This window comes from Emys orbicularis, chromosome 5, assembly GCF_028017835.1.
Source record: "Emys orbicularis isolate rEmyOrb1 chromosome 5, rEmyOrb1.hap1, whole genome shotgun sequence".
In the NCBI taxonomy this organism is placed as follows: Eukaryota; Metazoa; Chordata; order Testudines; family Emydidae; genus Emys; species Emys orbicularis.
Window position 1 is genome coordinate 8250295 of NC_088687.1, and position 26803 is coordinate 8277097.

General features: G+C 44.3%; 1 protein-coding gene across 5 annotated transcripts in view; it reads right to left on the reverse strand.

Moving 5' to 3' along the window:
- Positions 1–2395: 2395 nt before the first annotated feature.
- Positions 2396–26803, reverse strand: part of EPHA5 (EPH receptor A5) — a 309701-nt gene continuing 285293 nt past the window's right edge. For 4 of the 5 annotated variants that reach the window (XM_065404779.1, XM_065404782.1, XM_065404780.1 and 1 more), the window contains 3 exons: positions 21853–22046; positions 18270–18425; positions 2396–2501 (listed from right to left, as the gene is read on the reverse strand). In XM_065404779.1, the coding sequence (XP_065260851.1) occupies positions 2396–2501; positions 18270–18425; positions 21853–22046 (456 nt within the window). Of the gene's footprint in view, positions 2502–12394; positions 12519–18269; positions 18426–21852; positions 22047–26803 lie in introns of those variants that run through there. The other variant, XM_065404778.1, reaches the window with a different exon arrangement.

Consider the following 26803-nt stretch of genomic DNA (forward strand, 5'->3'; position numbering starts at 1 on the left):
CATCTATACAGAAATACAATCAAAGTCCCTCATTGTTTCAAGATGGGATTCAATGGGAGCTGGGTGCCTAATTCCCATAGGTTCCTTTGAAAATCCCAGCACCCAGGCTTTACAATGTGCAAACTGAAACTGGTCAAGTTCTGGCTAGAGCAATGTTGTTGTTCAAACAAATGACTCCATTATTATAGGATTCCACTACATTTATCAAATTGAGCACATTTCTCCTTCTGCTCCTGTATGCTTTGTGGCAGAGTGGGACATGTCTGTATCAAACTGTAACAAGGTGGGTGAGGTAATATCTTTTAATGGACCAACTTCTGTTGGTGAGAGAACTGCGCTATTGAGCTACACAGATCTCTTCTTCGGGTCTGGCTTTATGTAGCCCGAAAGCTGGTCTCTTCCACAAATTGAAGTTGGTCCATTAAAAGATTACCTCACCCTCCTTGGCGCTCTCATATCCTGGGATCAACATGGCTACCACACTGCAAAGAATCAAACTGTAACCTCCATCTTGTGTTAGGAACTCCATTTTGTGTGATGTGCCGAACACAAGCCTAACCTTAATCAAGGGAAGGTTATTGAATTGTTTTGCAGATAGACACCCTACCCAGGAAAGCTGCTTGACATCTCACTGAAGGGACATCAGGAGAAATCAATATGACAGTCTAGGGCCATCCACTTTGATTGTCTCCCAACTGCTGACTCAATGGAACAATGGTTTTTCTACACTGGGGCCTGAAGGGGGAGAGGGATAAGCCTTCCAGAGGAGCACCTGGGTGAAGGAGACAGAGACTGCACTTAAGAAGGGGTGCTGCTCTGAGTTGTGGGGCTGACCATCACCACAGAACTGAAGGCTTGGTGGAACAAGAGGGCAGGAGGGACTTTGTCCAGACCACAGGCTCACAAGAGCAGTGAGATCCAACTAATGGAGCACTCAGGACTTCCGTTATATTTTGATGCTCTGTAACTGCAATGTTTTGAAGAGTAAAGTGTCTGTGGTGAAGAGACTCCTTGCCTAAGCCTGTGCTCCCTGCTTCCCTGCCATGTTGTCCTTCAAGGAGTTAACATCGTACCCCAGAGAGCCCACAGCCTCAGTGAAGCTCTGGGCGAGTGTGTGTAAGCAACTGAGTGGCTCGGGAGGTCAGAGGCACTGGTTTTATTGACTAGGGTGGTGGACTGACAAGCCAAGGAAGGGCTCAAGACAAGAGGTCTGAGCCTGGGAGTGCACCCTATAGATCCAGAGCTAAAAACAGTGACAAGTCTTTACCCAGACCCAGTTGGCTTGGAAGCACATGGGTCCCTGAGATTAAGTCCGTTTGCACCAGACTGGTTACAGTACACAGGGGTGCTGAGCCATGCTGGATATTTTAGGGGGAGACTTTCAAAGGTACAGAAGAAATTAGGTACCCAACTGCCATTGAAAGCCAGTGTGAGTTGGATGGCTAACTCCCATTTATGCTTTTGAAATCTGCCCCTTAATAGCCAGAGCTCATGTAGAAATAGAGGGAGAAATGACTTTTATTGAAATGCACGCTTGCTCCCTCACATATGTAATTAAAACTCCTGAAAGCTTTGTTTTCATATGTTGTTTGAACCAAAGAGCAGCAAAAATACAAGCAAAGTGGTAGCACAAAACAACCAAAACCAAACCAACCAAAACCAAATCTAACCAAAAATTCTTGTACCTGGGTGTGTAGCAAACTGTACAGTATATACATATTAATCATGTATTCATCTCACAGAAGAGCAAATTAAAAGGAACTTTATAACACAGAGGGGGAAAAATATACACCCTGTATTGTATTTGCCACTGAACAAGCAACATGTTTCTACACTAGTCTCTATAACGTAACGCTGTGTAACAGCATCTTTTAAATTTACAAAACAAAATATCTATCAAGAAATAATCTAATCATATTGCTCTTCAATACACTTCTGTAGACAATTAAGACTTGAAGTAAACTTCAGTAAACTGCAGCTTTTGTTAGCCCATGAATGACTACAAAACTTTTCCATTCAAGTAAGTCCTTGGAAGTATTAACATGTGCTGCCATAATTCAGTATATAAAGGTGCTCTCTATATAGTCCATGTACAGACAAAGTGTGGCGGGAAGGCTTTTTCTTGTTGTTGCTGAAGCATAAGAAAATGGTTAACCTCATGTACAGTAGATCCATTTCCATGCATGTTACATTTACTTCAGGAATATGAAGACACAAATAGGAAGGAAAGGAAAATTTTAGTCAAACACTGATTATAAATTATGTGGCAGAGGCCAGCCAATGTCCTTCAGTTATAGAAATAACCGACTTTCCCTTTTTTTTTCTTATAATAAATCTCAGGGCTAGTTTACAAAGTGCAGGGTCAATCACTTGAGAAAGTGACTTTAAAACCAAGTTACAATGGCACCATCCCATTCACCAACTGGACCTTCATCTCTTGAAGGCTGCTCATTATCTTCTTCTGGTGACCAACAAGTGTCACTCCAAGCCGCCTCAAATCCCTGTGTGGAGAAAGCACATGTAGGTTCTCTAGATTACTGTGGGCAGATCTCAGTATTTAAGAACTTTTAGGTGCTGTAAATGGATAGTGATACTAACACCTCACGCTTACCGTACATGGATCTCAGACTGCTTTACAAAGGTGGTATCATTATCCTTTTTAAAAAAAAAAAAACAGATGGGGAAATCTCAGGCCCTGAGAAGTGAAGTAATTTGCCAGGAACATATAACAGGCCAGAGCTTAAATAAGGAGCTGGGAGCCAAACTTTGATCTCCTCATTCTGAAAATGTTGGACCGAACTGTGTAAATGTGAAACATCTGATTTGAACGTCGCACCAGACGAAACTATTTCCTTCGGCTGATGTTCTGAGCAGATTACAGTGAATACATCAAAATGATGGCATAGCCTCTGGCTTTAATTTTCTCATCAGATTGGAGAGCCAAAGCTTTATTCCTTTTATCAAACACATACAGAAATGTCTGGTTGCAGTGAGAGTGCTGGGGGCTACACTAGTATGAAAATCAGCCTCTTAATCAAGCTGTTTTGCTTGATACGTGTATTAGCCAAACCCCAAGTGGGTTCATTTATACCACAGGAGCAATTCAGCACCCTAGGGATGTCCAGTTCAGACTTCCCAGTCCTTGAGAAACACCTCCCACTCTGGGTGACAGACTTTTGGGGCTCAGTGTAATTATCTTAATGGGTTATGTGGATACAAACTACAAGACTCAAGATAATCTGCTGGCAGTTTATTGGGTTGGAGGCTGTTGAATGAACCATGCTTGATTCTTGGGAAATTCTGTAGTATGTATAAAGATTGTGTTGCTTGTCTCCACCAGTAGGTGCCAGCGTTAAGCAGAAGAAAGTGCTCTTTTACCTAAAAGTGAATTAAATATTAAAAATCCTATTAGGACTTCATATTTTCTTAAGAACAATTTGAATGGGGAATTTTGCTGTAAAAAATATGCCATAATATGGCTTTAGGGCTATTATTTATGCTAATGTTTTGGGAGGGAAGGATCCAGTCTTGTGTATTTATGTTTCTGACATAAGATGACATGATTGTTAGAATACTTATCAATGATTATGAAGGGATGAGGGCCCCTGTCCTGAAGCCTTCCTACGCGAGGAACTCTAGAATTCCACCTGTGAAGTGCCTTCTAAATCAGGTCTGGAGTAATTAATGTATCAATTTTTACAATATAAGGGTTCTAATCTCCTTTTTCCTACATGTACATAACTCCAATTGATGCCAATGGGAGTTTCATGAGCACATTGGGTGGGATTTTCGAAAGTGCCCAAGTAATTTAGGAGCACTGAAAATCATTGGGACTTGTGCTCAGGAACTTCTGAAAATCCCTCCCCTCGAGAAGAATACTGATCACTGTGGGGGCCAGTTTCTCCAAACTGCTCAGCACCCAGCAGGTCCCAAAATCTGGCTGCTTCCTTCTGGTGCCTAAATGGGAGCTGAGTTATTTTGAAAATCTGCCCCTAGGGATTCTGTGTTCAATAATCAGACTGTATCTCAAAAACTGTTTTGTATACAAAACGAACAGGGCTGACTTGGGTATTTTAACAAGTAATCCTGTCCAAGGGGAGGGAAAGCTAGATCTGTCCTCCACAGACTGACAAATTTTCAGCCTTTTGAGTTGGAACAAGCCTGCTTTGTTTAGCTACACTGCCACCTTTCAGCTGGTGCATGAGATGCATAAAGGAAGTAACAACCTGTGTGCGACAGAGGTCAGGGAACCACAACTGCATGCTCGTTATTTGGAACAAAGGACTTTTAATGGCTGCAAAAGTGTCTCACTTTTTCTGAGACAGACCTTTCATTTCGGCCTCCACTGAATTGTGAAAACGGTTCAGCAAGTGACACAGCAATCTTAATAATGAAGGAACAGGTGGGAATGCCATTGCAATAGGTGATTTATTTTCAGTACACAGCACAGCTGGTAATGTACACCAGAAATAGGATGGTAGGTTCAGATTTTTAAAAAGGCTCAAAACCCTCCCCCCATTTTTTTTTCAGTGGGAACTGTTGGGGGACGAGCGCATTTGAAAATCCAGACCCTTCACTTAAAGTAACTAAAATGGGAGCTTAGCTTTTCTGAAAACCTGGCCCCAAATATTTAATACATTCATAGTTTCTCTGATGGTATCACTCTGCTCCAGCCATACAATGCAGACCAGCCAGCCTGAAACGCTAGTGGGTGTTTGCATTCCATATGCAATTCTATTAATCCAATATTAAAACTCCCTCATAAACTAGAGTAGCAGTTGGTTTCCTCTTCCCAAAGCCAGTCCAGAATTTTTGATACTTACTACCCTGCTCTTTTCCCTTGCCATAACATATCCTCCATAACTCAATATACCTCTTCATTAAAAAGAGAGAGAGAGATTGGGAAAAATACAGAAGTTTCCAGTTTCGGTGTATAAGCTGTCACCAGGGGATCTACTGTATTAATCAAATATTGGAGTGAAGGGTCCTGATCCTGCTATATATGAAGCCATTGGACATAATTGTGGATGGTTCTGCGTAGGGGAGAGATGTCATGGTGCTTCTCCATCTGCCACAAGCCCTCTGGGAAAGCAGTCCATGCTCATCTTTACAAATCACCCTAGCTCCATGGAAGTTTTCCTTCCTAGTGCCCCAGTGGGTGCTAGCTATCTGAAAGGTTATAAAGAAGGGCAGCAGTAAGGCAGAGCAGGGGAAGAGAAGGGTTACTTACCTGTAACTGGAGGGATGTGTAGTCCCTATCTGTATTCCACAGAGGGTTTATGCATGTGCCCATGCATCCAGTGCCAGAGAATTTGAAAATAGTCGTGTCCGTTAGTCCGCGCACATGCCCTTTCTTCACCTCATGGTTCCATCTGAGCCGATAAAGGGCAGGGTGGACTGACCACATCTACGGTTCCTTCTCCACTGCAAATCAAACAGATCTACAGCAGAGGGGAAGGAGGGTGGGACTGGACTACAGATAGGGACCACACATCTTGGAAGAACCTCCAGTTACAGGTAAGTAACTTCCTCTTCTTCTTCGAATGATGGTCCCTATTGTATTCCACTGAGGTGACTGACAAGCAGTACCTAATTTAGAGAAAAGTGTGAGGAAGAGGATGAAACAGTTGAACGGAGAACAGCCAGCCAAATGAGGGATCTGTTGCAGAGTTCTGCACCAAGGCATAGTGTGAAGCAAAGGTATTCACCGAACACTACATGGCTGCTCTGGATATGTCTGGAAACAAGACATTGTGGAGGGTGGCTGTAGTCGATGCCTGGGCTCTTGCAGAATGTGCTCTCACTCCAAGGGGTAGGTGCAGTTCTGACAACTGGTAGAGTGTAATACACCCCGAAATCCATTTGGAAATCCTCTATGTGGAGATTGCCTGTCCCTTAATCTTCTCAGGTACAGCGATCAATAGTCTAGGGGACTTCCTGATTGGTTTCGTCCTCTAAAGGTAGAAGTCCAAGGCCCTGCAGACAGAAGGCGTTGCTCCTCCACTGAGGCGTGAGACTTTGGAAAGAAAGCAGATAAGTGTATGGGTTGGTTGACATGAAACCAGGATATGACCTTTGGTAGAAACTTGGGGTGTAGGCGCAGGGAGACTTTGTCCTTATGAAACATGGTGAAAGGGGAATCTGCCATCATGGCCCCAAGTTCACCTACCCCTCTTGCCAAAGTAATAGCCAGTAGGAAGGTGACTTTCATGGAAAGGAGGTACATAGAGCATGAAGCCAGAGGCTCTACTTTGTTTCATTAATGCTGATAGAACGAGGTTGAGGTCCCACTGGGGAGTGAAAGGTGGTATGGGTGAGAAAGTCCTGAGGAGACCTTTCCAAAACATGGTAGTCAACAGATGTGTAAATATGGAGTGTCCTTCCATGGGAGAGTGGAAGGCACTGATGGCTGCTATGTGGAGCTTGAGAGAATTGAGGGAGAGCCCTGATGTCTTCCAGGACAGGAGGTAGTCCAAAAGAAGAGGAATGTTCACTTCCTCGGGGGAAAGCCCTTTCTGCTGGGCCCAGGAAGTGATGTGTTTCCACTTGGCCCAATAGGGATTCTTGACTTGTCTCTTTCCTGCAGCTTGAAAGGATGTCTTGCACTGCCGATGAATACTCTCGTTCTAGAGAAGATGCCCATCCAAATACCAAGCTCTGAGGTGAAGCATCTGTGCATTGGGATGTCTGATCTTGCTGTTGTGCTGCATGAGCAGCTCCTGGAAAGCGGGTGGGGTAGTGGGGGATGGGCCGACATGTGAAGAAGGTTGGGAAACCAAAACTGGAGCGGCCAGAAAGGGGTGATCAGAAGAACTGTGGCTCTCTGCCACCTGTTCTTGTGGAGGACTTGTGGGAGCAGTAGAAGAGGAGGGAAGGCATAGTTGATCTGGTCCGACCAATGGAAGATGAAGGCATCACCTTGAGAATGGATACTGACACCCCGCCTTTAGCAGTATGTACTGCATTTGTTGTTGACATGGTATAGAATCATAGAATCATAGAATATCAGGGTTGGAAGGGACCTCAGGAGGTCATCTAGTCCAACCCCTTGCTCAAAGCAGGACCAATTCCCAACTAAATCAGTTGGTTGGTCTCTGGTTGGAGACCCCCATTAGCTGAAGAAGTCATTTAGCATGGAGTCATGAAAGCTCCCGAGTGGCGACAAATCTGCTGAGAGAGACTGCAATCACATTGTGAGTCCCTGAAAAATAGGTTGCCGACAACAGGCTTTTATGGGCAATGCACCAATCCCAGAGATTGACTGCTTCTGCACATAGAGTAGTCAACCTTGTGCCCACTTGTTTGTTGATGTAATAAATGGTGGTAGTGTTGTCCAACTTCCTAAAAACATGACAGGAGCAAATGGATGGGAGAAATGCTTGACATATTCAGCCCACCCAGAGTTCCAGAATGTTGATGCACATCCTGGAATCCCGAGGGGTCCATGTCCCTTGCATTATGTGGTCTCCCATGTGCGCTCCCGATCCTTGGGGGTGTATCCATGAGGATTGTCCTGTCCTGGGAGGATGGGAGGAAGGGGATCCCTGTACAGACGTGCTGGGGTCCACTACTGGCGGGAAGAGAGCACCTCATGGAGTGACTGACAGCATAAGGTCCATGGCACATCGCATGGGTGAGTAAACATGCTCGAGCCATCTGTAGGCAGTGAAGTTGGAGGTGAGCGAAGGCGCTGATGTATGTGCAGGCTGCTATGTGGTCAAGGAGGGATTAGCAAGTCCTGACTGGGACAGACTGTTGACTACTTGGTCAACGAGTTCCTGCAGAGTCTGGAATATGTCCCTTGATAGGTAAGCTCAGGCTGTGACTGAACTGATGGAGGCTCCTATGAAGTCCAAGGACTGTGTGGGAATCAAAGTTGATTTTTCGACATTTGACTCCCAGGAAAGAAAGGAAACTGAGCAACATGGAGGTCCAGATTCGAGTTTTGTCTGGATCACGCTGCTAGTAGCCAGTCGTTGAGATAGGGAAAAATAAATACCCTGGAGTGCCTGAGGTGAACTGCCACTAAAGAGAAAACTTTGTTGAAAACCCGGTGAGCAGTAGTGAGTCCAAAAGGACCCTGTACCGAAAATGCTAAGGACCCACCATGAATCTCAGGAATCTTTTGTGGGTTGGATGTATGTCTATATGAAAACAGGTGGCCCACATATTGAGAGTCATAAACCATATGCCTTTTTTCTAGTGATGGTATGATGGCCTCTAAAGTGACTATATGAAAGTTGGGGTTGTGGATGAAGCGGTTGAGATGATGGTAGATCCAGGATTGGTCTCCACCTGCCCTTCTTCTTGGGTACCCGGAAGTAAGTCGAATAAAACCCTCTTCCCTGATAGCTGGAGGAACACACTCTATCGCTCCCCTTTGTAGTAAGGAATCTACTTCTAGAGCAAAGATGCTGCCATGAGAGTGGTCCCTGAAAAGGGATTGGGGTAGGGGATGTGGACGAGGTAGCGTGGTGAACTTGATTGTTTAGCCATAGTGGATGATATCCAGGACCCTCTTGTCCATTGTTATTGCTCTCGAAGCTGGTAAAAGGAGAGCTAGGTGACCCCCAAAGGGGATGTGTTCGTTGCATGGCAGTGTTTGTTGCATGTGTTTGTTGCACGGTGGTTGATGGCTTTCTAGCAGTTTTCAGAAATATTGTTTCTGAGAGGATTTAACATGAGATGATGAAGACTGTGAAGGGGAGTCTGGAGGGCGGGATTGTTGGGTCTTTCAGCACTTATGAGGAGATGCGTATGGTATTTGATGGAAGAACTGCAGAGTCCTGAACCGCTGAGTAGGTGGCATGTGGTAGAATTTCTACTTGGATGCAGATGTATGGTTACCCAGCAATTGAAGTGTGGCTCTGAAATCCTTGAGGGAGTGGAAGGAATCATGGGTCTTCAGATTAAACAGGTGCGACTCATATCCAGTTTTGGGCCCCATACTACAAGAAGGATGTGGAAAAATTGGAAAGAGTCCAGCTGAGGGCAACAAAAATGATTAGGAGGCTGGAGCACATGACTTATGAGGAGAGGTTGAGGGAACTGGGATTGTTTAGTCTGCAGAAGAGAAGAATGGGGGGGGGCTTTGATAGCTGCTTTCAACTACCTGAAAGGGGGTTCCAAAGAGGATGGATCTAGACTGTTCTCAGTGGTACCAGATGACAGAACAAGAAGTAATGGTCTCAAGTTGCAGTGAGGGAGGTCTAGGTTGGATATTAGGAAAAACTTTTTTCACTAGGAGGATGGTGAAGCACTGGAATGGGTTACCTAGGGAGGTGGTGGAATCTCCTTCCTTAGAGGTTTTTAAGGTCAGGCTTGACAAAGCCCTGGCTGCGATGATTTAGTTGGGGATTGGTCCTGCTTTGAGCAGGGGGTTGGACTAGATGACCTCCTGAGGTCCCTTCCAACCCTGATATTCTATGATTCTATGATCGAAAGGGAGATCCTCAATGGTATTTTGCACCTCTATGGGGAAACGGGATGAGGGCAGCCAGGATTCCCTCTGCATGACAATGCCCATGGCTATAGAGCACAACTAGGTATCCGCAGCATCTACAGCCGACTGCAGTGGTTTGCCACCAGTTTGCCCTCCTCCAGGATAGATTGGAAACACATTTGATCTTGCTGAGGCAGCTTTTCAGTAAAGTCCTCCAACTTTCTGTAGTTGAGGAAGTCATATTTGGCCAGCAAGGCCTGGTAGTTTGAAATTCAAAATTGAAGTTTAGAGGGAAGACCTTGCATCCCAGAAAGTCTAAGCGTTTGCCCTCCTTATCCGATGGGGTGGAGTGTGGGTGTTGCTGTCTGCACCATTCCATTACTGCTTACACCAGGAAGGAATTGGGGGGGGGGGGGAGAAAAGAAACTCTGACCCCAGGGGGAACTAGTAAACAGATTCCCCAACGGCCTCCCTTCTACTAAAACTACTACTAAAAACTAAACTATTTTAAAAACAGCAAAAACTAGAAAACTAACTATAAACTGGGTTTGTCAGAGACAAGAGGACACTAGCAGCTCCGACTTGGACCATGCATCAGTGAGAAGGAACTGGAGATGCAGTCAGTCCGCCCCGCCCTTTATTACCTCGGACGAAACAATGAGGTGAAGCAAGGGCTCATGTGCAGACCAACAGACACCACTACTTTCAAATTCTCCAGCTCCGGACGCATGGTGTACATGCATAAACCCTCAGTGGAATACAATAGGGACCATCACTCGAAGAAGAACATCTGTGCCTTATTTAATGTTGCCTTGTACATTACAAGGAAAGTGGTGACATTCTCAAAAACATCTAAGGGTTGGTCTACACTAGGAACTTACATCACTATAGTTACGTCTTTCAGGAATGTGAAAAATCCACACCCCTGTGAGACATATCTATATCGACATAACCTCCAGTGTAGACAACCCTGGGTTGACAGAAGAATTCTTCCATTGATTTAGCTACCACCTTTCTGGGAAGTGGATTACCTACGCCGACAGGAGAATCCTTTGTCTACACTGGAGCGCTACAGTGGCGTAGCGTTTAAAGTATAGACAAGCCCTAAAAAGCCTAGAGGTATCTCTACAGTGCGATACAAGACCTGTGGCACAGCTGAGGCTGGCCTGGGTCAGCTGGCTTGGGGGCTAAAAGTTGCCATGTAGATGTTCAGGCTCAGGCTGAAGTCTAGGATCTGAACCCCTGTGGGGAGCAGGGACTTGCGCCTGGGCTCCAGCCTGAGTGTGAACTTCTAGATGGCATTTTTTAGCCCTGCAGCACAAGCCCCATGAGTCTGAGTCAATTGACCTGGGTTCTGAGACTCGGTGCCGCAGGTTTTTTATTGCAGTGTAGACCTACCCTAAAAGTCCCATTTTCATAAATGAGTTAGGCCCTTCCGAGTTCCTAAGGGTCTAAGTTGCTTTTGACAATGGGACTGAGTCATTTTTGAAAAGATTTCCCCAAATCTTTAAAAGGTACCTCACCTTCTCCCCTACTCACCCAGGCGCCCACCACCGGGCACAGGCATCAGGCAATTGCATGTGTAAAAATGGCCGCCTAACCATTTGCAAGTCAAGTTATTCCCTTGTGTGCAGGAATGGCACACAGGATCCTGGGGATTGCGGGTGCATCTGTGCAAGAGCAAAAGCCCTGAGCCTCCATTTGTTAAAATAGGTGCCCCGGAGTCTACAGCCATGTCTACAGTGCTAAGAGTTCTCTCCTTCTTCCTTTCCTTTCCTTGGCCTATAGTTGAAAATGAAAACAAACATGAGTTCAAAGCTGTGTGCTACAGCCGTGTTAATGACCTGACGTCAACAGACCAAAGCCAAGGAAATCAGAGCGAAAATTGCTCTTTTGTCCTTAGCTCTTTCCCTGGAGCTCATTCCTTACAACACCACAGTTGGCATGTGCTTCAGGAATAGGGACTGTCCTGAAAGCCCAGCTCCAAACATAGTTCGGGACAACGTGGTGGTCTCTTTCACTGTGCTATAGCTTATACTTCCATTAACCGAATTCTTAGCCTTAAAGATTGGGCAAGAAACATCTTTAAAACACTTTATTTAGCGACAGTTCTGCTTATACATCATGGACCAGATTTTCAAATTCAGGGCAAAAGAGCTGAGCTTCCATTTAAGCAACTAAGTAAAGAAGGCAGATTTCCAGAAATGTTCAGCACGCAGCATCTCACAACCTAGCCGCATAGGTCAGCTGTTTTCCATTTCCCATTTCAGGGCCAGCTTCTGCCACTCTTACTCAGGCTGTGTGGTACCTTAGTCCTATGGAAATCAATGGGACTGCTCCAGGTACCACTCAACTTGAGTGAGAGTGTATGGATTGGTTCCTTAGGCTGGGATTTTCAGAGGATACTAAGGGAATTAGGCACCCACTTACTAGAGACTTGTGAATGAAATAAGCATCTTTGTTTTTTAAGAGTTCATCTGCTCTTGTTCATTATTCCCTTCCTGCATCATCACAAGGTCAGAGCTTGTTCCTCTGGAAAGAATCGTGATGTCACAAACTGAGGATTGGGGCTTTAGGGTAAGAATAAGCAGCAGGAGCAGGTGAATCCTTGAATATTCGTCATTCAAATTATTTAAAAAAAAATAATAAATAATTTATTTTATTTTATAAGAAAAATTACAATGCAAAGCAACACAACACATATCATTACAAATATTCATAGCTGTTCAATTAATAACAACCCCCCCAGGAGTCCTGAGATTCAGTAAATACAAGTTTTTCAAAAGGTATGGGATAGTAGTCCACATTTCGTTAGTAATAGGTCCGATCAAGTGCCAGATTGAGAGTCAAGTCATGGTCTATCTATTCTTGAGTGTTGTCCTGGTCAGGTTATTCTTGTTGTGTAATGAAAGAGCTCCAGACACACTCAAAGTCACTAGCTGGTCCACAAGTTTAAAGAGCAGGCCTTCTCCAATCCGCACAGCTTCCTTCAAGTCTGATATCCATATGGAAACAGGGGCTGGTGGGTGAGGCTCCACCTTTCACAAGGTGATTCATCCCTTTGCAAGAATTAGAACTAAATGTAGACATCACTCTTTGAACACATTCATTTTCAGGTCTTTGCTTAAGCAGGCAGAGCTCAGGACTTGGGGCGATATTCACATTAGCCCTTTGATTTTTAATTTTCCATTTGTTGCTACCAGGGAGTCATTTCTGGGACACGTGCATTCATTTGAACCTGCCATTAGTGGTCGTTGGGATTTTTATTTGATTGGTGAGAGGACAGAACAGGATTTTCAAAAGTAACCAGTGATTTCTGGGGCCTCCATTTTTGGGTGTCCAACTTGAGATGTCTTAAAGAGGCCTAGTTTTCAGAAAGCTCTGAGCAGCTGCTCTCTGAAAATCAGGCCCTTTTAAGATGACTCTAGTTGGGCACCCAAACTCACTAGTCACTTTCAAAAATTTTGGCTATAGTCTTTGAGGGGGCTTTATATTTTTTTCAGTGGAATGTAGAACAGTTCTCTTTATTTCACATTAATTATATTATTCTGTATTACTGGGCCGGGATGGTCCAGCTCTCCTCTTTCTATCTAACCTCCACCTCTGTCGCCATACAGGTTGAATTTTGCATCTACAGTCTTATATAGTGTTTGGAGAAGACCTCATGTATTTTAAAGGCTGTTTTACTGGTACAATTTGGGAAATGAAAACTACTTTCAAATGATCTTGTTTTCACCTGATCCCCCCAAGTCCCAGCTCTGGAATATATTGAACAGTTGCCTATATAGACAATGACATGTAACATTTAACCTGAATTCTTATTTGCACCGTACAAAATATTTTGTTGTCCCTTTTTACGAAAAAAAAAAGAATAACCTTTTTAACCAATAAGGAATGCTGTGTGTTCCCAGGTTCATTTTTTTCCCTAATAGCAATTAAAGAACCTATAGAATTATAGGATGGATTCACATTAGTAGCCAGAAAAGCATTTCTTTCCTTATTTGAGAAACAGTGGCTCAGATCCTCAGCTGGTGTCATTCAGCCTAGCTTTGTTGACTTCAAAGGAGTAATGCTGGTTTACACCAACCGAGGATCTAACCTCGGTCTTTGACAATTTTCATTTTGGACTATTGAAGTCAATGGAGATTTGCTAATTTACATCAGCCGAGGAGCTGGCCATTTGTGTTTTTAACATATATAAAGGGTATCACAGAGTTTTGCTTTCTTTTTGTTTTTTTTCCCAATTAGCCTGTTATAATTTTCTCAGGAACACTATTGACTTGAGTGCAGATTATCTGACCAAACCAAGGTAGCCTGTGTTCTAACTGTCAAATGAGATTGTACAATGGCAGAAGCTGTCTCAGAACCCAGCCTGACCTGTGGGAGCACCTAGATTCCCTGCATTTTATTTGCTCACACAAATACATTGATAGGGCCTGATCCTCAGCAGGCATAAACTGGTGTAGTTACACTGAAGTCACGGGACCTTTACTGATTTATACCAGCTGATGATGTGATTCATGGAAACTACAGCATAGAAATAGTATGCCACTCAATTTTAAAGGAAACTCCCCATTGATTTTAATGAAGAGTACATTATATGGATATTTCTTAGGGCTCAGTTGTGTAAGCCTTATTCACATTGGTTAGCAATCGATCAGGCACACAGTCTCATTGACTTCATTGGAATTACATGCGTGAGGAAGGGCTCGTTGTTTTGTTTAAGGCAGTGGTTCTCAAATTTTTGTACTGGGGACCCCTTTCAAACAGCAAGCCTCGGAGTGCGACCCCCTTATAAATTAAAAACACTTAAAAACATATTTAACACTATTATAAATACTGGAGGTGAAGCCGTGTTTGGGGTGGAGACTGACAGCTCGCGACCCCCCATGTAATAATCTCCTGACCCCCTGCGGGGTCATGATCCCCAGTTTGAGAACCCCTGGTTTAAGGGCTGTACCACTGGGCCTTGAAAGAATATATGGAGGAGCAGTGTGGGTATAGTTTGAAATATATCATTACAGTTTGGAAGAATGGCCAAGTAGCTGATATTTACAAAAACACGACTTCAAAATAGAACATGGATCTTTCTTTTCAGTTTAAAAAGTCAAACACAGGAAATTAGAATTAAAAAATCTGCCATACTCTCAGGGATTCCAGCCGCTTTGCACTGCTCTGGGGTTGTGAAGGGATTTCAAACCCATTGTGGCAGTGCTAGTAAAGGGACAACAGGCCCTGACACTGTCCCATCCCAACACAGGGTTGGTACGGGGCCCTAGGATACTGTTACCAGCGGGCAGAGTTTAGAGCATTTCCAAGCTTGCTATAAACTCAGTGAGGGACAGATCAGGTCACAATTGTTTTCCCCAGCTTCCATGTGGCGAGCAAATCTTGGTGCACAAGAGAATTTCACCCACAGGGCCTGTTTTCACGTAAACATTTTCGGGAACGAGAAGAGAGAAACACAGGAATATTGGAGATAAAGGCTGCCGCCCACAGTGGAACATTTTCCAGAGTTATCCATGAAGCATCAGATGCTCTTTACTCAGGGGTTGGACAGGGCTGGTTTGCATCTGTCTGATGCCCTGGCACATTCTTCTAACCTCTACTTCTGTGCCCCGTGCTGCTATGGTGCATGCACTGGCAGAACAGCTAATGAATTTAACAAGGTGTCTGTGAGATCCATTGAAGCAACAGCGCTCCATCGATCTTGTTAATTTCTGGCACCTCTGCTTGCAGCAGCAGTGAAGTGGAGCAGGGCAGAGGCAAGGGATGGAGGAGCTGAAGCAGGAGGGGGAAAGGCTGGGGAAGCAGCAAGAGATTGGTAGAGGAAGGCAAGGAGGAACCAGAAGCAGGAAGGAGGGGAAAGGAAAAGTGGAAGAGGGGTAAGTGGAGATAAGAAAGGAAGCAAAAAAAGGGAACAAACTCAGAGTGAAAGAAGAGGAAGGGAGAAAAAAGATAAAGGAGAAGAGGTAAAAGGAACTACAAGAGAGGAAAGGGATCAAATCAAAGGAGAGACAGCAATCACAAAGAGAAAGGATGGATATAAGCAGGAAAACACCACGTGCAGTAAGGAGTAGAGAGGAAAGCATGTAGGAGGTGGTGACCCTGTGATGGCAAATGGTGGAGCAGGGTGAAAATGATCCGCTGTAACTTTTCTTCATGAAAATAATGACATTTTGGCACAATGAGATTTTTGTGAGGAAATTTCCACCCGAGTGAAAACGTCGCAGGCTTTTGATGAAAAATTCCACAAAACAATTTTTTAAAAATCTCTTTCTTTGCCATATTTCATGTAAAATGAAATATGTCTTCTAATCAGCTCTAGGGGTAGATCCTGCACTCAGTGAAGTCTTTGCAAAACTCCCATTGGCTTCAAGGATGCAAAATCCGGTCTTAGAAGCTGGCAGCATACATGCAGCGGGGAGAAGCGAAAAAGACATGGGGAAACAGCACAGAGAACTTGGGGAGGACTGAAACATAGAGTGGGGTCACTGCTCAGCAAAGAAAAAATAGGCAGGCTTCATTTACTTCGTTGATTTTATATTTACAAATAATTCCTGTTGGGCGGAGAACTATCTACCCTTTCATTTTAATAGACGTTGGGGTAGGCCATAACCACGTAATCATGTAGCAGTGATCAAATATTTCTGATGAATTAAACCCTGATTAGGTGCAAATACAAACTAGTGTGGGATGTGGTTTTACATCCATTTCATATGACACAATTTTAAGGAAATATGGAAGAACTTAACATGGTGAGTGGCAGAAGGCAGGGACGGTGAGAGCGGGTATCTTGGGATTGTGGGTTTAGTGAGTGGGGAAACCGCCACACCTGGACGTCTTAGGCATGTGCTTAACTTTAAGCACTGGGAATAATCCTAGCAGCTTCCACCTTTCTGCTCAACTCTAGTCATCCTTCCCCGACCTGATTTCTGTCTGGCGCTCTTGGCATGTCCCCTCTGCTGTGTAGATTGTGAGCTCTCCGGGGCAGGAACTGGAGTCTTTGATCTATGTCTGTGCGGCCCTGGGCACAACGAAATCATCACAGAAGCATAGAAATGTCAGGCTGAAAGGGACCTCAGGAGGGCATCTAGTCCCGCCCCCTGCACCTGATCCTGGACTGAGGTTCCTAGGGTGCTCCAGAAATACAAATAATCAAATAAATAAGACGCTGATGTCAGTGCACGAAGTTAAACAGGAGTGTGCTTGCAGGACTGGGGTTCGAGATTGCAGGGGTAGTAAGTGAGGAATGTTACGACTGTGGACATGGCAAGTAGGACCTGAGTGAGAGGAGAGAGGCTGCTACATTTTGATCTCTGCTCTTTAATGTTATTTTAACTCTCATGGAGGGTTAAAATCCTACCTACATTGTGGGGGGATTTTGTACCCTGCGGGGTGAATTCCACTGAGCAAAACTGAGTTCCTGTGACAAAGCGACTCCCCTGCTGCAGGGCAGGAAACACATTAAGGTTCTGGTAGAGTAGGGTTCTTATTTTATTTTAAATTGATGCATTAGGCATATTGGCCAGCAGAGAGAGGGAGAGGGAGAGGGAGAGAGAGAGTGTGTGTGTGTGTGTACGTACGCACACACCCCTGGATCACAAGGGGTCGTATTCCTTTACATTCTAATTCAACATCTGTGATAACCTGACTTCAGTTTAATCCTGCTGGAAACACACTCTCTACGCTCAGTTTGAATAAGTGACAGGATAAGGCATAGACATCATTACACAAACAGTACACGCCATTGAAAAAAGTAGCACACACTTCACCAATAGCCCTAAGGCATTTACCACATGACTTTAGTGCCGTGGATTCAGTCTGAGCCGATCAGGCTGATCTCAGAAGTATATGCATATGCACACATAAAAGGTCCCCCAAACTGTTCACCCAGGGCCTAATTCTGCATGGTGGAGATAGAGTTCTGCCGCTCAGAAGAAGCCGACACCTCCTGCTGGAGTCCAGCTTCGGGCTGGGCCATAGTGTAGGATCTGAGTTGTCCTTGCAACATTATATACGATACAGAAGTACAATTAATGATCAAACTGATCCTAATTCTCCTACTAACAGCTTTGTTTTGAACTGGATGTTTTCCATGCACACTCTGGGCCTGATTCTTATTTACGCTAAGGCCTCTGGCAGTTTAAATGTAATTTACGGCCAATTTAAAACCTCTTTACACCGCCAGGATTCAGAACTCAGAATCCAGCTGTGGGCATTTATTACACAGATCTAGATTTGACTGATGGTTCTCAGTTTGTCACTGTTGCAAAATCAGCCATATCAATTGTACCTAAATGTATTTGTATCTTTTCTAGGTAAAAATCATAAACTGTGACATCACTTCCTGCGCCTGACTCCCCACTCGCAGTGGTGTAAGTGAGGAGGGACTCCGCTGCAGCCAGTCACACCAGTGTGAAAGCACAGTCAGCGAGAGGACATTCTGGCCCCACTGTATTTACTTGTAGAAAACTGTGCCAGCAACAGAACTTTTTTTAAAAAAACAACCCATAATACTCCCGTTGCTATTATGCCAGAGAATGGTTTGTCAGTTATTCAAACTCAAGTGTAAATTTATTTCAGTAAAGGAGCCAAGGTATTGGCTGCAAGCACAGTGACCGTAAGTTCAACCCTCTCATGCATTTGTTATCATCGACACAGGCTCTAAAAGATGAGGCTTCCTTGGAAACTGCTGACTGTGCACAACAGTTAATTGCTTCCCTTCTTCTTTTCCCCTCCCCCCGATCTCTCTACTACATTGAAATCAATGTGTCTTCTCCCCAACTCCAACAAAGCAGGTGAAAACGATCAGAAAACTACTCACTCCAAGGTCACCTGAGCCACGGCATCCATTGAACTGTATCCATTTTCCATGAAGATCTCTGTGTACCGTCCCATTTTGATGGCTTCCAGCCATTCACCTACGGATCTGTAGGCGCCACTTCCCAAGGGGCTATGTTCTACTAATAAATTTGACACTCTAAAACAAACAAAAAGATCAGTTTGAAGATGTACCCAACACCAATCATTCGCTTACAATTTTTTTGTATTAAAAAATAATTTTATTATACTTTCCTAGATAAACCTGATACTTGTGCCCTTAATTACATCAAGAGTTACTTACTCACAGAATCAGTTGCATTAGTCTGCTTACTTACACATGGGAGTAAGTATTGCTCAATATGAGTAAGAGTGGCAGAATTGGGCCTTTAAATACCAAGGGTAGTCTACCTACTCCTGTCAATGGGAGTTTTACCATTGACTTTGGTGTGAGCAGTTAGGCCAACGCTGAAAACTTTTGAAAATTCTGCCCTTTAAACTATTTTAGCAGCAAAAAGAAAAGATGAAAGTACAGGTCTGTCTCATCTTACGCTGGGGTTACGTTCCGCAGTCAGCGCCTAAAGCGAAAATCGCGTATAGTCAAAATTACATTGAGTGTAATGGCGGGCGGAATCGCCCGCACTACAGAAACAGTATTTAAATTGTTATTTTTCTCTTATGTTGTTGTTTTTTGTTGTTTTTGCCGACCGCATAAAGCTGAAATCGCACATGTTAAATGCGCCTAAGATGCGACAGACCTGTATCACAAAGGACCAGATAAGCAAGAATTTGCACAGATCACAACCTGCCTCTTTATCTGTTTACATTATTCACTGCAGCATTACTCTTTGCACCATTCTTCTGCTTTCAAGAGCACAAAGGGGAAGGCCTCAGCAGAACAATGCTTTTAGCACTCCTCAGTGTCAGTAGTACTGCTCATTTGTAAGGAGGCTGCCTTTCTATATGGTCCCCGCTCCTAGGAGTAAACTGCTCGAGACTGCATATCTTCAGGACCTCAGTTTTGTCATTCTCCTAAATCAAAGCGTCCAGAGCCCAGAAGCCAAAATCTATTTCTAAGCATGTCAGGACGAGGAAGACAAACACAAATCATATTCCCCAGTACTGAGAAACCAGACTGGTCTGTGGTTAGAATATAAATGCTTGATTCTGCAAACTTGGACAAGATTCTCAAAAAGTGCTCAGCACCCAGCAATTGATTAAATCAGGCCATGGACTCAGGAGGTTGGCTTTAGGCACCCATTTAAAAAAAAAATCTTGGCTTATGATTCAAGTCGCTTAGGTCATGGGAGTTGTTCCACTGAAGTCAACAGAACTATTTGTACTGTGCCTATCAAAGTGAGGTCCCATTCTTGGTTGGTCACTAGGTACTACTGCAATATAAATGATAATCCCTAGCTTTTATACAGCACTTTTCAACAGTAGATCTCAAAGTGCTTTCCAAAGGAGACCAGTATCATTATCCCCATGTTACAGATGGGGAAACTGAGGTACAGTGGGGTGAAGGGACTGCCCAAAGTCATCCAGGTGAGCTGGGGATGGAACCTATGCTTTCCAAGTGCAGGTGAGTGATTTAACCACTAAGCCACGCTGCCTAATAATAATACTACATCTGTGAGGGATGCTATCCACAGGTATCAGCATTTGCAGGGTTTAGCCCTGAATATGTAAATTCAATTCAAGTATACCTGACTGGAAGAACATCCAGGATATTATATTATTTAGCACTTCAGGAATCTTCATGTATTTTATGATCACATTAGTATTTTTGTTTACTTAATGGCTATACTGAAGGGTCCAATAAAATGTAAATATTGCCAGTAACAACAGCATAATGCTTTCACATAACATTTTAAACACAGAAGGGATTCAAACTTCCTTCTTTAATCAGAACAAAAAAGTGGATTCTCAGTACTAATGCCATGAGGTATCTACTGCTGTGCGCACATTGTAATGTCACTGTTTCCTCTTGTATTTGTATGAATGGGAAATTTTTAATACAGAATATGTTATGTTTGAAAACATCCTTTAGTTCTGCATTGCATTTAACTAAGGGTTGATTCAGTAATGTTCTGTTATGGGTAGAGAATGATATGGGTAAAGGGAACTTGACCACAAAAAAATGGCTGTTCGGATACACCATTCTCTTTGGCAATACTCACATTAGTAGACATTAGGAATTGCTTGAAACAGTAAATGCATTAACATATCAGCAAAGTGCTTAGTACCTAGAAGAAATGGTTTACTGACAATTTTTACTTTCTCTAGTACACTCTGATAGAACAGTGCATGAATCACTACACAACATGCCCCAAAATGATTATTCCAAACTGAAAATGAAAGAGAAGAGTTCCACATTTTATGCTACCATCAACCTTTTTTAAGCAGATGTGCTAGGAATGACATTACAACTGATTGCTAATAAGATTCATTCTCCAATGGCTTCCTCAGAAAGTTAATGATGCATGGAATGAAGCCTGAAGAATCATGCCTACTTTGTATTTAAAAATGACATGTACCCCAATAAACAAATGTTGCCTCATAGGTCCATACCTTCAAACGTATTTAGAAACCTAACTCCTGGAGTTCTGTGTCTAACTTTTAGGATCTGGGCTATGGTGCCAACTGAACCGTTCCCAACATGTTGCTTATGTCTAGACTGTTGCTACAGTTAGTCTCGTCAATATAAATACTTGTGTAATATCCTCCTCATGCTGAAAATTCAACTCTTATAAAGCCAGGGCCAAATCCTCAGCTGGTGTAAATCAGTGTAGCAGTATAATTAAGAAGTAAGTAATATAAGGCTGCAGAGGAAAAATGCTATGCACCCATAATAAAAAGTTATTCTTCCCAGGCTTCTGCCATGGTGGTAAAATTGTTAACTGAGATGACTGGCCGGCAGGAATTTACCAAAATATTTATACTTCTATTTCCTACCACGTCAACCTTAATTGTAGGCTTGCATTTATCATGTTTCATACTAATATTGCATGCTGGCTCTTAATGTATTTTATAAAATTGTGCACTTTTTTTTGGAAACCACATGGATTTGTTAATGTTTGAAAATCTGTTAGAAATGGAGGTAAACACTAAAGGACTTCCGAATGATTGTGGTAGATTATATCAGGGTAGGAATACATCTGGTTTTACTAGTCCCCAGAATTTGCCCTAAAGGATTTCTTTCCTAATCATTACCAGGATAAAGTCAACAGAGAGATAATTTGAGTGATGTTTCTTATATACTTTACAGGCCAAATCCTGCCCTCCCTTTCCCTGGGTGTAAAACACAAGTAACTCCATTCTGTAGCTATAAACATAGCTGCAACTCAAGCTTCTCCAAGACAGGTCATGATAATTTCAGTGTGGATGCGTTTATAATGTGATTGAATTGCTCATGTATCTGCCCATTTAAACAGAAAGAGATGATTTGGGAAAACTATTCTGGACACAATGAAGCTTGTGGTACATCCTCCAGGGTCTGCACAGATCAGAGAGTCAGAGCTATTTCAATGCCAGGGCATTATGACATGAATCATGCATGGAGAAACGGAACTGGCCTGGATTTATACCTGCTCGATGCATTAACCAGTGTCTTCAAGCTGCTCGGGTTACGGATGAGCTTGTCCAACATGCTGACAATTTCGTCAAACTTGGGCCTGCTGTTCCGATCTTTCTGCCAGCAGTCGAGCATTAGCTGGTAAAGAGCAGCCGGGCAGTCCATGGGACTTGGCAAACGGTAACCCTCCTCCACAGCTTTTATCACCTAGGGGAGACCAAACAAGAGGGTGGGTTGTTTTCTTGTGCCAAATGCAAATTGTTTTAACTAAAACGCTTCATGCCCATCAATTCATCCATTGTTTCTTACCAAAACACAACACAGATCTCTGTCAAACATGTCCCTGTCCCCGGAATCTTTAATAATCAGGAAAGGAGGGGTTGAAAAATTAATTTCCATTAACTGAAAGAAATTTGATGAAGATCCTCAGCTGATGTAAATTGCCATAGAATCACTGAAGTCAATGGGCCAAATCCTCCGCTCCGTTTAAATCTATAGGCCTGAGATTCAGCTGGTATATGTTGCCAGAATTCCAGTGAAGGCAGGCAATAGCTTTGTCGAAGTCAATGGACCTACCCCAGTTTACACCAGTGGAGAATCTGTAATCCATCATGTTTATCTGTTCTTGAATTCTGAGAACAGCAGCAAATGCTCTTTTTAGCAATTTCTCGGAAAAGAAAATATATATTTTTTAATTTAAAGGCATGCGCTGGACCACACATTTGTTTTGCAACAATAAAAGTCCACCTTTATTTCAAACCAGACTTTGAATGCTAAATGATAGATAGATTCAAGGCTGAGGCAGCATGGCCATCTCATACATCATTCAAGAATGTTGGGGTCTAGTCATTTGTTATTGTGTACAAATTTCTACCAGGAAATGAAAATGCCTGCATGATGGTACCTGGCCAATAAAAGCAGAGTAGGATTAAAATCCATTGATTTTAAATGCAAATGTAGAAAAATATGATATTTTCATACCATGGCTCTGTATCTAAAAGAACAGTTACAAACTTGTGCTTTCTTGTTTCCTTTAGAGTGAAAAGACATGAGAACAACACACACTGACTGCAAAACAGACCTTTTTTTTGTTTTAAATTGAAGACAGAAAATAATCAAATCCATTCGGATTACAAAACAATTTACTTTCACCATTTTGGTGCATTTATTAATTGAAATTTATAAGGTAGATTTTTAAAAGAGATCAGACCCAGCAGCTCCTAATTAGGTATCTAAATCAATCACTGGATTTTCAGAAGAGTTCATCTTTTATTTAGGCACATATGGTATGTGACTATTCCAAGATAGTCTTAACATCCCTTCCTGCATACTCTATGCTCCTAGTCCTGTTGACTCAATGAGGTCGGAGGTTGCTGCCATTGATGGTGAATGTTATGTGATAAACCATGGTGCTCTGCTTGCGTGGATTTCAAAGAATACCTTGCAAAAGAGTCTCTGTCATTTTAACGCCCTGCATGACTTATAATTACAGCCATCTAACACCATTGTTTTCAAATAGAGTCAGTAGTTAGCAAAATTGTTCTTGTAATCTTAATCCAGATTGCGTTCATCTGTGGTAAAGGCAGTCAGGCAGACCAGGGCCGGCTCCAGGCACCAGCCCACCAAGCATGTGCTTGGGGCGGCACCTGGAGGGGGGCGGCGCGGCGCTCCAGCCCGAGAGTGGGGCCGCGACTGGGCTCGCCGCCCTCCCTGCGGCGCTCTGGCCGCCGGGGAGAGCGGAGCCGCAGCGGGCTCTCCGCCCTCCTCCCGGCACTCTGGCCGCCGGGGAGAGCGGAGCCCCGGCCGAGCTCGCCGCCCTCCTCCCGGCACTCTGGCCGCCGGGGAGAGCGGAGCCCCGGCTGGGCTCTCCGCCCTCCCCTGGCGCTCTGGCCGCCGGGGAGAGTGGAGCCGCGATGGGCTCGCCGCCCTCCCCCCGGCGCTCTGGCCACCGGGGAGAGCGGAGCCCCGCCCGGGCTCTCCGCCCTCCTCCCGGCGCTCCGGCTGCCAGCGGAGCCGCGGCGGGCTCGCCGCCCTCCCCCCGGCGCTCCGTCCGGTCGGGGAGAGCGGGCCCGCGGCCAGGCTCGGCGCCCTCCCCGCGGGGGGGGGGGGGGGGGGTGCGCGGCGGGAGGCTTTTTTGCCTGGGGCAGCAAAAAAGCCAGAGCCGGCCCTGAGGCAGACCCACTACAGGCAATCATTATTATTAAGGAGGTTACAAAATGCAGGCCAGCTATAATACCTGAGTTTGCTGATAGAAGTCATCTCACATCACCCTCCACCAGGGAATCCTGTCTAAAGCTGGTTGGGAACTTTTCAACTAAATGATTTTTCATGGGAAAATGCTGTCGAGACCAAAACTTTTTGCAGAAAGGTATCGATTTCAACATGAGTTTTGTCAGGAAGGTTTCTCATATCCAGCATGGAATTAATGGTAAAACCAGAGAAAGAAGGGAAAAGACTTTCAGAATAGCCAACAGCCTGGTGGTTAGGGAACTCTGCTTGGATGTTAGAGACAGGGCCGGTGCTACCATTAAAGCAAACTAGGTGGTTGCCTAGGGCGCCAAGATTTGGGGGCGCCAAAAAGCGGTGCCCCCAATTTTTTTTTTACAGTGTTCCTGGGCTGGGCTGCCAGCGGCGCACTGACACGTGCGGCTCAGACTCCCTCTCCCAGCGCAGCGGCCGCTCCACTTCTCCCACCTCCCAGGCTTGCTGTGCCAATCAGCTGTTTGGCGCCACAAGCCAGGGAGGGGAGGAGAATTAGAGCGGGGCGGCGTGCTCGGGGAGGAGGCGGAGCAGAGGTGAACTGGGGTGGGGAGCTGCCACACGGCTCCCTGGGCTGAGGGGGGTGGGGAGCTGCTGCGGGGGGAGGGGAGGGGGGGCGGGGAGCTGCCAAAGGGCTGGGGGGGGGCGCAAGGTGGAAGTTTTGCCTAGGTCGCGAAACTTCCTTGCACCGGCCCTGGTTAGAGATCCAGCTACAGGACCGTGCTCTCACTAATCCAGACCAGGGCTTTGAACATGGCTCTCCCACACTCCAGCTGCTCTAACCACTGGGATTCTGGGGCTCTCTCTTTTCTTATTTCATGAAAAAAATTGAAATGTCTTGGATTTGGTCCACATCAGAACAGAAACAAATGCTGAAACCTCAATTTTTTCAGGAATTGGAATTTTTGTATTGCAGCCAGCCCTAGTTGGAATCCTGCACCAATTGGAATAGCCCCTTTCATTGGCAGCACTGACCCAGGAGGGGAATGAGGCCATCAAAGCTTCTACCAGCCCACAATTTGGTGCTATCAAGTCTTCTAAGGACACGTCCTAGTGAACAAAATTACATGGTGCATTGTATTTTCATTGGGTGCTGTTGGGTACTGAGCACTTCTGAAAATCCAGCCCCAGTGTCTACATCAAGTAGACCTTTTGAGCCCAAATGAAGCCCCATCCAAAGCCCTCTGATGTCAATAGAAAGACTCCCATTGACTTCAATGGCCATTGGAGCAGGCCTGTGGTTCTTCTATCCCATTTAGGCCAGAATTAGCGAGTGGTCTTGTTCTATGATAATGGTTTTGTTCACAGCACAATAAGTAGGCCTGACCTACTTCTGTTATCCAGATTCTCTGCTTTTTGCATCATGTTTCTAGTCTCTCCTTGAGACCAAATTTGCAAGCATCGAATAAAATCATCCCATGTGGCATGGTCAAAGGATCATGTAGTGCCTAAGCACTGTACCTGCATGTGTATTTATAACACAGAGGGATCCTCCTCCAAGATACACCAAAAAGAATATGGTAACAAGATGTGTAGCAGACAAGCTGGAACCAGTACAGAATAGATCTGAACCACATCTGGAGTGAGGCTAGGTACATTTTATATTCCTGGCACTAACGTCAATAAAGCAAACTCAATTTAAAGGATGTTGTCCATTCTGGCAATACAATGTAAATGGTCTCAAAACACTGTAAGATGCCATGATGCTGCGGCATCTTTTTTTTCACGTGCCGATGTTCTCAGGCATCCAGTATGAGAAAGAAGCAGCAGCTAGCAAGGCTCTGGAAGCAACCGCTATATGGGGGCACCACACCATTTTGTTCACTAACACATGCACCCTTAGAAGATTTGATGGGCCAAACATTTGGGCTGGGGGAAGACTTGAGGACCCTAAGCCACCCTGTAATCATTGCAGTCCATTTACAGAGCAATGCCAGTTGGCTCAGGGCTGCCTGGTGGAGAATGAACTGGGATGGCTTGTGCTAACACAGGTAATATATCTAACCCAATGGTTTCACTAATTTTAAAGCCAGAAGCAACCACAATCATTTAGTCTGACAACCTGCATAACACAGGCCAGAGAATTCCACCCAACAATTTCTGCATCAAGTCCACATCTTGTGGTTGACCTAGAGCATGCTTTTTAGAAAGACATCCAATTTTGATTTAAACACTTGATTTGTAGCCTTCTGAATAACAGTGACTGCCCATATTGATTCTCCATAGACTGCTGTTAACAAGGAAAAAAACAAACTGAATTACAATTAGGAGAACAATTTTGCTAACCACTGACTATATTTTCAAACAATGTTTTTTAACTGGCTGTAATTATAAGTCACACACCGAGTAAGAATGATGGGAACTCTTTCACGAGTTGAAATCCATGCAATCAGAGCACCATGGTTTACCACATAACATCTACCATCAACGTCAGCAACCTCTGACTCTTTGGCCAACAGGGGTGGGAGTTGAGTATATGGACGAGAGGAGGCAGAAAACACTCTGGGAACAGTCACATACCACAGTGGGAAACACCCTTGAGTTAAATTTGTTTGTTTACTATGATCCATTCAGTTGCCAAGTATATGCAATATAGGCGCAGAGGTAATCCAAGCAAAGCTTGGACAGGAACCAATGCTAATTTCAAGAGCTAAATCTCTTATTAATTCTCTAATCTGCACGTTTTGAAGAGCCAGGCTCATGCA